This window comes from Camelina sativa, chromosome 5, assembly GCF_000633955.1.
Source record: "Camelina sativa cultivar DH55 chromosome 5, Cs, whole genome shotgun sequence".
Lineage (NCBI taxonomy): Eukaryota > Viridiplantae > Streptophyta > Magnoliopsida > Brassicales > Brassicaceae > Camelina > Camelina sativa.
The window spans coordinates 5,254,115-5,266,339 of record NC_025689.1 but is presented as its reverse complement, the minus strand read 5'-3'; the positions used below and the strand labels follow the sequence as shown (position 1 = coordinate 5,266,339).

Below are 12,225 nucleotides of genomic sequence, written 5' to 3'. Positions count from 1 at the left end.
AAATAAACAATTAGATGGGTTCAGTTTTTAAGTTACATAGGATCAAACGACGATTGAATAAGCAATGATCAGCTTATATTAGCAAGTTTTGTGAATTTTGGTTGATAAAAAACATAACTGTGGTTTATTGGAAGGATGTGAACCAAAGTAGCGATCTATCTACATACACAAAACCAATTAAACAAACTACTCAATATGGAGCAAATGGAATGACAACATCTCGAGTAATGTTTTTTTCAACATCTTTACAAGTGCTTCGAGAAAATGATAATTCAACATTTTTTATTTAATTGATATGTCAACTATTTGTTTTTCTTTGATCCATGACAACAAGATTATTTTAGGAGATTTACTTCAAATATTTATTTTTCACCATCCTTGTTCAACCGTTGTTATGATAGATGATTATATATATATATATATATATATATATGTGTGGTGCACAATATTAATAATACCTTTTACAAAGTTGACTAAACTTAGATACATCAAAACCCTTTGGTTTTTTTAATTTTTATTTATTCAATATTCTTTTCTATTTTGGTTTGTTTTTTTTTGTTGTTTGAATAATTAATTTCGAGTTTTATGGTCATATATACATTTGTAAAAGTTTGACAAATTGAATTACATTTAAGCTTGTTTTAACAAAATTTGTATCAGGTTGTAGTGCCTGGATCCGAACGTTAGGATTTTGTATTTTGATTTCAATAGATCAAAAACCCTTCGTAAACACTCAATCAATCTCTGTGAAATTTCTTCAATTGATCTAGAGAATGACGCGTGTTGAGATGGTCCGTTTTGAAATTAGAGCAATATTCGTTGTCGTTCCTTTTGGTTGTACATTTTAAAGTACATTTTGTGTTCATGATATTTTTAATATAGAGGTGTGTGCATGAAGTTTTTGAAATAATATCTGAACCCTTTTATTTGTCTAATACAAATATTTGAAAGTTTTTGTTCAGATGGTATTAATGTTTTAATTTTATAACCAACTAATGATCCATTGATATATCAAACACATTGTATATCTGTTCAGACATTATATTTTGTTGAATATTTAACCAATTGAAGCTTGAAAGGAGATTGATCATTTTGTGTATGAGTAGTTTGTATGTATATACAATGTGTTTAATGTTTTTTTTTTTTGAAAAAACATTGTGTTAATTTAGTTGAGTTATTTGTGTTTGTTTTATAAACACTCATATGATCATTTCATAGCATACATAGACTTTTTAAAAATTAACAATTAGATGAGTTCAGTTTTTAAATTATACAGGATCAAATGACGATTGAATAAGCCATGATCATCTTATATTAGCAAGTTTTGTGAATTTTGGTTGATAAAAAAAAAATAAAAGTTTGGTTTATTGGAAGGATGTGAACCAAAGTAGCGATCTATCTACATACACAAAACCAATTAAACCAACTACCCGATATGGAGCAAATGGAATGACAACATCTCAAGTAATGTTTTTTTCAACATCTTTACAAGTTCCTCGAGAAAATGATAATTCAATATTTTTTATTTAATAGATATTTCAACTATTTTTTTTTTAATCTATGACAACAAGATTATTTTAAATTTATTCCCTGCTTTGATGAATATCTATTTCATATGTTTGTCAATGTCATTTAAATATTTTCTTGATTAGAAAAATTGATTCTCTCTATTGGCGGTTGTATGTATGTTTCATATGTATCTCAATGTCATGTAAACCTAATTTCTTGATTAGAAATTATATATTCACTATTTTGGTGATTGTATGTTTTTTATGTCTCTTAATGTCATGTAAACCTAATTATATATTTTGGTAGAAAATTGCAAAACCGTACAACATAAAATATAAGTTTGTAGTCTTTCAAAAAAAAAATTAGAAAATATATATACTTTATTGAGACCTGAGAATAACTCACCGTCGTGGTTATCTCTTTTGCCCGAAAACATCCTTGTATTAAAGAATGTTATCATCATCTTTGGGAAAGAGTAATCTTATTATCGAAGAAGGCAATGTGTGGATATATCTTGCATCAACGTCATTACCACCCTAGTATCACATAGAATAGAGCATAGATGATTAAACAAGGAATAGAGCATAGATAAATGAGAAAAGTATGAAAAAGTTGCTAATACATACTGTAGATCTTGAGCCAAAATGACCCATAGGTTGAAGAAGGTTCAAATTGTTGCTGCTGCCAACAAAATTTTGAGTCATCCTGATGATGGTTTCATAAATACTCTTCTCAGAGTGATAATGACAGGCATGATCTGACACATAAGATGCAAGATGGGTCACAAGGATTTTATTCCCATTGGCTTCTTTTTTTCTCTTGAAAAGTGAATACACAATCTTCCTTTGCCCAAGTCTGAACCCATCTAACATCAACGGAATTGATCTTTCCAGAATGGCTTGGGCGGTGACTATGAACTCGTAATCTATGAACTTACCATAAGACATACGAGGACCAAGCTGGTCTGTATTTGGCTAAAAAAAAAAAATTTAGAAAACCAAATAGAATAAACAACTACACAAATATCTTCAACCATTCTCTCCATTCTATCCATTCTCTCCATTCTCTCCATTTTCTCAAAAATATCCTCATGTGATTGGCATTTTGAAAGCTTTTGTTCAGCGATACTTATGTTTGGATTTGCATTTATGCAAAACTGAATGTCTGGATTCCATGAACCGTATTGGGTTATGGGATTTGGTTTAGCAGTTTATTCATTGTACCATTATTATGGTGTTCTTTTGATATCCAAAAAAAAAAGTGCATAATATTTTTGAAGTACATTTTGTGTTCATGATATTTTTAATATAGAGGTGTGTGTATGACATTCTTGAAATAATATTTGAACCCTTTTATTTGTCTAATACAAATATCTGAAAGCTTTTGTTCAGACGGTATTAATTTTATAACCAACTAATGATCCATTGATATATCAAACACATTGTATATTTGTTCAGACATTATATTTTGTTATATATTTAACCCATTGAAGCTTGAAAGGAGATTGATCATTTTGTGTATGAATGTAGTTTGTATGTATATACAATGTGTTTAATGTTTTTTTTTATAAATAAAATTGTGTTAATTTAGTTGAGTAATTTGTGTTTGTTTTATAAACACTCATATGATCATTTCATAGCATACATAGACTTTTTAAAAATTAACAATTAGATGAGTTCAGTTTTTAAATTATACAGGATCAAATGACGATTGAATAAGCCGATCATCTTATATTAGCAAGTTTTTTGAATTTTGGTTGATAAAAAAAAATACAACTTTTATTTATTGAAAAGGATGTGAACCACACAAAACCAATTAAACCAACTACCCGATATGGAGCAAATGGAATGACAACATCTCAAGTAATGTTTTTTTCAACATCTTTACAAGTCCCTCGAGAAAATGATAATTCAATATTTTTTATTTAATAGATATTTCAACTATTTTTTTTTATCTATGACAACAAGATTATTTTAGATTTATTCTCTGCTTTGATGAATATCTATTTCATATGTTTGTCAATGTCATTTAAATATTTTCTTGATTAGAAAAATTGATTATCTCTATTGGTGATTGTATGTATGTTTCATATGTATCTCAATGTCATGTAAACCTAATTTCTTGATTAGAAATTATATATTCACTATTCTGGTGATTGTATGTTTATTATGTCTCTTAATGTCATGTAAACCTAATTTATTGATCATATTTATTGTATATATAGATAATAACAAAATAAATTATTATAAATTTTCATAAAAGAAAGTTCAGCCCGCGATTTTTCGCGGAATCGCAGATTAGTACCTAGTCTATATATACTCAAACAACCCACAACATTTGTTGTATCACTTGTATAAAATTAGCTTATACAGTATTGTTTTGTTAAATTTACACATATATATATATATATATATAAATAATAGAATTGAAGAAATAAGTTTTATAAATCAAGCTAGGGCGACGAATATATATTACAAGAAAAAGGAAAAAAACTAGCAAGAGGTCGTCCAGCCCAGCCGTAAGCTCAAATTAGTCAAGTCCTTGATTGAGACAAAGACACAACAACAACAACCAAAAAAGCTCGTCTTCTTCTTATTAAAAGGAAACGTAAACAACTAAACACACTTGGAGCAAATTTCGCTTCTCTCTCCGTAGCGCTTTTCTCAGGTTTCTCCGCTCTCTTCTTCTTTTGGGGATGCTCACAATTTGGATTCCCTATTGGTTTCTACTATTCTTCTCACAGATCGATCCAATGCCCTTTTTAGATTCCATTGCTTTTTAATTTTCTAGATCAATTTCATCTCTATACCCGATTTTGATCGCTTTTTTTTTTTCAATTTTTGTGTGATTTGGTATTAGAATTTTGATATTTGACTCTCTGGGTAGTGTTTTAAATTTGGTATCTTTGGGGATTTACATGAATTTGCGGGAAAAAAAATCAGTTTTTTTTCTTTAATACCTTCCATGCGAACTTGAATTACTCAGTCAGTTTCTGGTAAGTAACATAACACGATTTTGGATGTTTCAGGTTCTCTCTCTTCAAAGAAGGAACGATGGTGTCGGCGAACAGAGAAATGGCTGTTTACTGTTTCGACACTTTGGTCTCTCACTACAACAACGAAGAGACTCCACCACCTGCCTTTGAAGAGGCCAATCAGTACGTTTTTTTAATTGGTGTTCTGCCATGCAAAGTTTTAATCTTTCTCAAAGTTTGCTTCTCTTTGTCTGAAAATTGGATAGAGAGTTCTCATGTCAAACGACTTCTTCTATGGAAATCTTGATTAGACTGTAGAATCGTCTGGCTTGATCCTTGTGAAACATCACTTAAGAGTCTGTGAAACTGTGATGAGGATATTAATTTCACAATCACAATGTTTATTTAATATTCAGAGACTATAGTGAGTAAACATCACATGCGTTATCTGAGTGATGCTAGAAACTAACTGTTTTTTTTTTTGTCTAATGTGTTGAAATTAATTTATATTCTGAAACGCATAATCCATTCTTGCTGATTTTTGTCTGTAGTCCATTGTTTGTTACCTGGAAGAAAATAGTGAATGGTGGGGAGCCTCGATTGCGTGGATGTATTGGTACACTGGAAGCACGCCGTTTGATCAGTGGCTTCAAGGATTATGCCTTGACAAGGTAACTTACCTCTCTCCCTCTATGATTCTTTTCTTCGTTTCTCCTATTTTACATCTGTTTAAAAGATCTTCCCTTTTCTCAACGTTGCTATGTTTATGTCTTCTTAAGTCTTAGATATTATCTACTGACAACTTTGTTGAATTTTCTTTTCCTGTCTGTTTTGCTTCTCTTTTTCCCCATTTTGCTTTTGTTATAAACATATAATGTACTTTGTGTTGCTTGTTGCTTAGAGGGGACACCAGTGGTTTAAGATAGACTACAGATGGATAAACATAAAGTGAACACATGTACTATGTTTGCATACTAGTAGTTCTTTGTATAGTTAACCAAACATAGACGAATATGGTATTTTCCCTATTATCATCACGGCCTAGATGATTTCGTATCAAGTATCAGGTTTTCAGCTGTTTTTTGTAGTATCTGAGTTTGGCGTGTAATATATCTTTTTCGTTGCAACATAATTCTGGTGCAGCCTGATTAATTTATCTTCACTTGTTCTATCTTTCTTCGAAATATTGTGCATATGGTGAGCTTGAACTGCAATTGAAATACAGTTAGAGCAAATCAGGCTCCAACTTCCTGTAAAGCAACTGAGTAACTTTGTTCTGTAAATTTTGCATTCGAAACCACAAATGAAGCACGTATATGTAGGTGAAATTCCTGTAGCAGATCTGCCTTTTTGTTTCATGTTGTTGGTTGTAAATGCTTGTGGTATCTTTCTTTCTTATACTGAAAAGACATTAATTGTTTTATATAATATTGCAGTGCCTTGAGAGACCGCAGGTTCCCACCTATACAGGCCAAAGAATTGCCATTCCTGCAATGTACAGTGTCTGTCCTGACTGATTATGAGGATGCAGAAGATTACCTTGATTGGGAGGTATTCTCGTCACTCTTCTTTTACGATATGTCAATCTTGTGAAGAGTATCAACATGTCTTTGAAAAGTTGTGTATATTAAGCATATAGTTACCAATAAGGAGTGCATAGCATTTAACCACACATCCAGTAAACCTTCTGATTTCCTTCTTCTCATATTACTTTCCACTCAGTGAAACTGCTCTGCTATNGTTTCATGTTGTTGGTTGTAAATGCTTGTGGTATCTTTCTTTCTTATACTGAAAAGACATTAATTGTTTTATATAATATTGCAGTGCCTTGAGAGACCGCAGGTTCCCACCTATACAGGCCAAAGAATTGCCATTCCTGCAATGTACAGTGTCTGTCCTGACTGATTATGAGGATGCAGAAGATTACCTTGATTGGGAGGTATTCTCGTCACTCTTCTTTTACGATATGTCAATCTTGTGAAGAGTATCAACATGTCTTTGAAAAGTTGTGTATATTAAGCATATAGTTGCCAATAAGGAGTGCATAGCACAGTAAACCTTCTGATTTCCTTCATCTCATATTACTTTCCACTCAGTGAAACTGCTCTGCTATGTTTACATTCAATGACACTTTTAATTTGGAAGCAGCAAGTAGATTTAGTTTGTCGAATTCTTCTTGTATGTGGTTTGTCCAATTCTTCTTGTATATGGTGATATTTTTGTGATTTGACTCTGAAGGTGGGAAAGCACGGTATAATCATTGAGTTTACTGAACCTGAGACTAATACAAAGCGAAGTGGTACATATTTGCCTGAGGTTCCAGCTCATGAAGGTACCATTTTGATAGAATAATGCAAGTACTTGAAGCTATATTGCGTTGTTGATACAACAATTACTCTCTTTTTTTTTTTTGCAGGCTGGACAAAGCTAGAGGCAATAGATTCGCTGGTGCGTAAAGCAGGATACAACGGTGTAATAACAGAAGCATTGCGTAGGCGAATCCATCTAACTCGTTACCAGAGTACATTATTCAGCATGCATTACAGCGAATACCTTTCGTATGTGAAGGCAACAAGGAGCGTTGGCCCTGGTATTAATGGGACCAACAAGCCTGCCTTTGCCTGATTTGCACCCAAACAAACAAAAAAAAAACCGCTGCAAATGGATGCCATTTGATTATGTTTGGCTACCTGTCATTCTATCTGTGATTTCAAACTGTCTGGCTCTCATAAAAGAAACGAGACTTCGACTTTGCTGTTTCACAATTGTAACTTTAATTATCAAATCACTATGGTCTCTCTCTCTCACTTTATTCCTCTTAAGAAGCAGAGATTCACTAATGTGCTTCAACTTATACGACTTTAACATTCAGTCTTAGTTAGATTATATGTTCGTATAAAGTTAACAAAACTTGAACTTGAGTTGACTTTGTCAAAATATACCCTGAACAAACCTTCATTAGCCTTCCAGTAACAATTTGGAGGTTATATTGGTTAATAAAGAAGTACAAGTGTAATACGTAAGAATTTGCAAAATATGGGGATCTATTTTGATATTTTTGCATAAATTCTAGTATTAAAAAAAAAACACGAATCGTTTTAAGCATGTGATTGCGTTTTGGACGCAAACGCAACCGAATCGTACCAATCAGATCCTTTAGCGTATTATTAATTAATTATTATTATTTTAATTGATTCATCTCTCTCTCTCTCCCACCTGATTTGAGCTTCTTCTTTCTCTTTCGAACTCTCCGTCACTCTCATTTCATTTTTTTTTCTTCTTCTATTTGAATCTCTCTTCTGCAAGCTCTCACAGACAGATCTCTCTGAAAAGCTTGAGCTGTGCCTGTGCGCGTATGGCGGAGGAGAAATGGGTGATGATGGTGACGGCACAGACGCCGACGAATATCGCCGTGATTAAGTATTGGGGAAAGAGAGATGAGGTTCGGATTCTTCCTATTAACGATAGCATTAGCGTCACGCTTGATCCTGATCACCTTTGTACTCTCACCACCGTCGCTGTTAGTCCCTCCTTTGATCGGGATCGAATGTGGCTCAACGGCAAGGTACTTTGCTCTGTGTCATCTTTTAAAATCGTCTCTTAAGCTTTTAGAGATTCGTATGGAAGTAGACTTGGGATTACATAGTGTATCTTTGTGATGACTTAGAAGAGTTTTGTGGTTACATGGTAGTATAGGAAATATCGCTTTCTGGAAGTAGGTATCAGAATTGCTTGAGGGAAATTAGAAGTCGTGGTGATGATGTTGAAGACAAAGAAAAGGGTATCAAGATAGAGAAGAAAGATTGGGAGAAACTTCATCTTCATATTGCTTCTCATAACAACTTCCCTACTGCTGCTGGCTTAGCTTCTTCCGCTGCTGGTTTCGCTTGCTTAGGTACTGTGCTTTCTCTCTCTCTCTCAGATGGTGTTATGTTTCTAAGAACGCGTTAATGTAGGAAAAGACAGCTACATTCATGTAAATGTATGAACTTTAAGACACACTCCGGTTGATTTTGTTTAGCATAGATTCTCTGGATGATACACAATCTCTCCCTCTTTTTATAATGTAAGTTGTAACACATGAATAGAAGAATAACAAGGGGATACCGGAGAGAGCCACAATATAATTTGATGCAACAACCAAATGGTTACATGGCTTTCTTCTCTTTGTCCCATATCTTCCTTCTAGATCTTTATCTTTTTCTGCATAATTTAGCTTAGAATTGCTCAACTTCAATGAGATTGATCCTGGCTCTTTCCCCCAGTTATGAATGATTTTCTAGATTCCCTAAGTTGATATTTCTTTTGGAAACTGCTCAATGTAGTAGTATATAACAGTTGCTTTTGGGTACAGTTTTTGCTCTTGCCAAGTTGATGAATGTAAATGAAGATCCAAGTCAACTTTCTGCTATAGCAAGGTATGACTTACGTTACCTGACTCGCATTTTCACCCTTACTGATCACCTTGTTAAATGTACGAGTTACTATTATCCTTTTTCTCACAGTGACAGTGTAATTTTATAAGTTTCCATGTTGCTATGTGCTTTTAATTTGAATTATGTGTAGTTAGACGATACTCTAGAGATTAAGTGGTACCAGTATTTATGGTTATAATGTCATTTCTCCATGTAGGCAAGGTTCAGGAAGTGCTTGCCGTAGTTTATTTGGGGGATTTGTCAAGTGGAACATGGGAAACAAAGAAGATGGAAGTGACAGTGTTGCAGTTCAACTGGTAGATGATAAGCATTGGGATGATCTTGTTATCATTATTGCTGTGGTATGGATCTTAAGTATTCTTACTGCTTTTTTAGATTCATGCTCAATACCGATCCTATTCTTCATCTTCTATATTATGTGGCTCTCTAATTAACTTTTTGTTACACTCTCTTCTCTAAGTATATGAAGGAAGATGAGCTATACGAATAAGTATATTTCTGCTGTTTTGCTTGAATAATATGATCTGAACTCTGATAATTCTGTTGTTTTTTTTCTTGTGTCTCGTTTTTCAACTCATATTAGCTTGTCTTACATGCAGGTTAGTTCACGAGAGAAGGAAACAAGCAGCACCTCGGGAATGCGTGAGAGTGTTGAGACAAGTTTGCTCTTACAGCATAGAGCAAAGGTATGTTCCCTTTTTGATGTTTCGACTACAGTCTGTATCACTTACAATAACATATGCTGGGTTGCTAAACAAAATATATGAATGTTTTTGGTTGTGCTTGCTTATCTTCAAAAATGAAAATATTTCCCTCAACTTCATGCTCTACTTTAATTTCTCCGTAGGAAGTTGTCCCAGAACGGATTGTGCAAATGGAAGAAGCTATAAAGAATCGAGATTTTACATCTTTTACAAAATTGACGTGTGCAGACAGTAATCAGTTTCATGCTGTTTGTATGGATACATCTCCACCCATATTCTACATGAATGACACCTCCCACAGGTATCTCTTTCTCTTCTTTGGTTTCTTTTGCAGTCATTTTCTGCTTTCAGCTATCAATGTCGTGGGTTTGATTGCAATTCACTAACTGATAATGCCAGGATAATAAGCTTAGTTGAAAAGTGGAACCGTTCTGCCAGTACACCAGAGGTATGTATGCTTGCTTACTCCATTGCTCAAAAGCTAGCATCTAATTTCAAAAGGGGTTTCTAGTTTCTAACTAATCGTAATCTCATTTTCCTGTACAGATTGCTTACACATTTGATGCAGGCCCAAACGCGGTCCTAATTGCACGAAATAGAAAAGTAGCAGTCGAACTGCTGCAGGGGTTGCTCTACTGCTTCCCGCCTAAGCCTGACACAGACATGAAGAGGTAATATAGGAAGTGACATTGATTTGGTTGATTGATTTAATCCCTGACTATTAAAACTGGTGTTTCGCGACTTTTGTATAGTTACGTACTGGGCGATGCATCGATTGTAAAAGAGGCAGGCTTGGAAGGAGAGCTTCCACAAGGAATCAAAGACAAAATTGGACGTCAGGATCAAAAAGGTGAAGTGAGCTATTTTATATGCAGTAGACCTGGAAGAGGTCCTGTGGTGCTTCAAGACCAAACTAAGGCTCTTCTCCATCCTCAAACTGGCCTCCCCAAATAACCATTTCTATGTCCTGTTATTACTGCAACTCTGAGATTTGCAACAGCTTTTTCTCTTGCTTTGTCAGCTCCAACTCTTGTCCTAAGAGAGAGCATTCATCTGAATCTTTTCTAACTATTTGAGTTGACATACAATTCTTCTGCATCGGGTGCATCTATATAATATAACGTATATGCAAAAAAGAATATTGCAAACGAATAAGATCTTGATGCTAAATTTTAATATATCATTGATTCAAATACAGAACAGACCGGGCCACCAGGACAAATAATATCATCAGGTCAATTTTCACAAAAAAGGGTATCAGAGGTTCACACTGCCTCTCAAGTCCATACTGTTGTAACCAAAGCCATGTTGTAGAAACAAAAATCAAACCAAGTAACGCACCAAATAGTTTATTATCTAATATACATTTTCAAGAGCGTCGCACTAGTCCTTGTAACTTACGTAGACAGTTGCATTTTTGGCGTTGAGTCCCTCACTGAGATCTTGGCTAGTATGACTGTATGAGTTGGAAAACGCGAAGTCAATGTAAGTTGAATTCTTAATTTTGTTTTTCATTATTTAGTATAGTTGAACCACATTTTTAAGCTGAATTTTTCATAATTGAGTTATATGTTGTAAATTACTAGTGAAGAAAAACCATAAAGAAAGTCAAAGTATTATATATACCCATCACAAATAATAAATATGAAAAAATCACATTTGTTATGCAAAATAAAGAGCTTAAGCAATCTCCAAAAGTGATGCTAAAAAAGGTGTTAAAAGGGGTTAGGAATTAAACAGATTAATTTTAATACAATCAGCCAAAATTTTCATTCCTTATTTTAGTTTAGATTCAGTAAGGATAGAGGGTGTGTCATCACCTGATTGGCTGAGGAAAAAAAAGAAAGAAAACTATCTCTCTCCCTCATCACCTGAGTTATGTTTTATTACGGTGATAGTTTTAATTGGGTGTTCACGAAAAGAAAAAAATAATAACTGGGTGTCTGAATTCTTCGATTGTGGAGACAATAAAGATGTAAAAAGAGAAGTAGAAGTCTTCTTGTCTAATTTGACAACTTGCATTTGTTTGAAACAGTTCGAGAGAGCTTCCGTGTTTTGGTGGGAGTATCTGCAGCTTTGCGTGAGAAGAATCGTGTTTGTGGTTATGGAGATTGAGTCCGCTACGAGGCTAATCCAAGCCATCCTTCTTCTCTTTCATCAGTCTCGCGACCTATTCCCGGTAAATGAGTAGTCTTTGGCTCTTTTGTATTCGAAAATAGGTTAAAAATTGCATCTTTTTGAAATGGCTTGCTGGGTTCAGAACTTGGTGATGAAGTTCTCTTTGAAGGGAAGCAAAAATCAAAACTAAAGATATTGTGTACCTGTTCTTAAGGAAAGGATGAGTATTGAGTCACACGTGGCCTTTTGTTCCATTGAAACCTTGGTTGTTACTTATAAGATTGCTTATTTTTGTGGATGCATCAGAGGTTATCGAGAAATCTAAGGAAAAAATCAACGATTTGGAGAAGTTTTACGGCCGGCTTGCTGAGATTCTTCGGGAGTGTACTGGAGAGTACTATAGGTAAATTTGATAGCAAGATGTATTAGATTTTTTTTTTTTTTTTTTTTTTTTTTTTTTTTTTTTTTTTTTTAAAAAAAAAAA

At 33.8% G+C, this 12,225-nt stretch overlaps 2 protein-coding genes across 2 annotated transcripts; both read left to right on the top strand.

Annotated features, from left to right (window-relative positions):
* On the top strand, positions 4,017–7,290 carry LOC104785608 (uncharacterized protein At2g38710). Its single transcript, XM_010510866.2, has 6 exons — positions 4,017–4,176; positions 4,538–4,666; positions 5,035–5,154; positions 5,920–6,034; positions 6,722–6,815; positions 6,900–7,290. Exons 2-6 carry the CDS (start codon positions 4,563–4,565, stop codon positions 7,106–7,108), a joined length of 642 nt encoding a protein of 213 aa, XP_010509168.1. The 5' UTR covers positions 4,017–4,176; positions 4,538–4,562; the 3' UTR covers positions 7,109–7,290.
* Positions 7,701–10,721, top strand: LOC104785607 (diphosphomevalonate decarboxylase MVD1). Its single transcript, XM_010510865.2, has 9 exons — positions 7,701–8,048; positions 8,180–8,378; positions 8,838–8,901; positions 9,116–9,260; positions 9,519–9,605; positions 9,767–9,924; positions 10,023–10,071; positions 10,170–10,294; positions 10,376–10,721. The coding sequence occupies exons 1-9, from the start codon at positions 7,839–7,841 to the stop codon at positions 10,575–10,577; spliced, it is 1,239 nt and encodes a 412-aa protein (XP_010509167.1). The 5' UTR covers positions 7,701–7,838; the 3' UTR covers positions 10,578–10,721.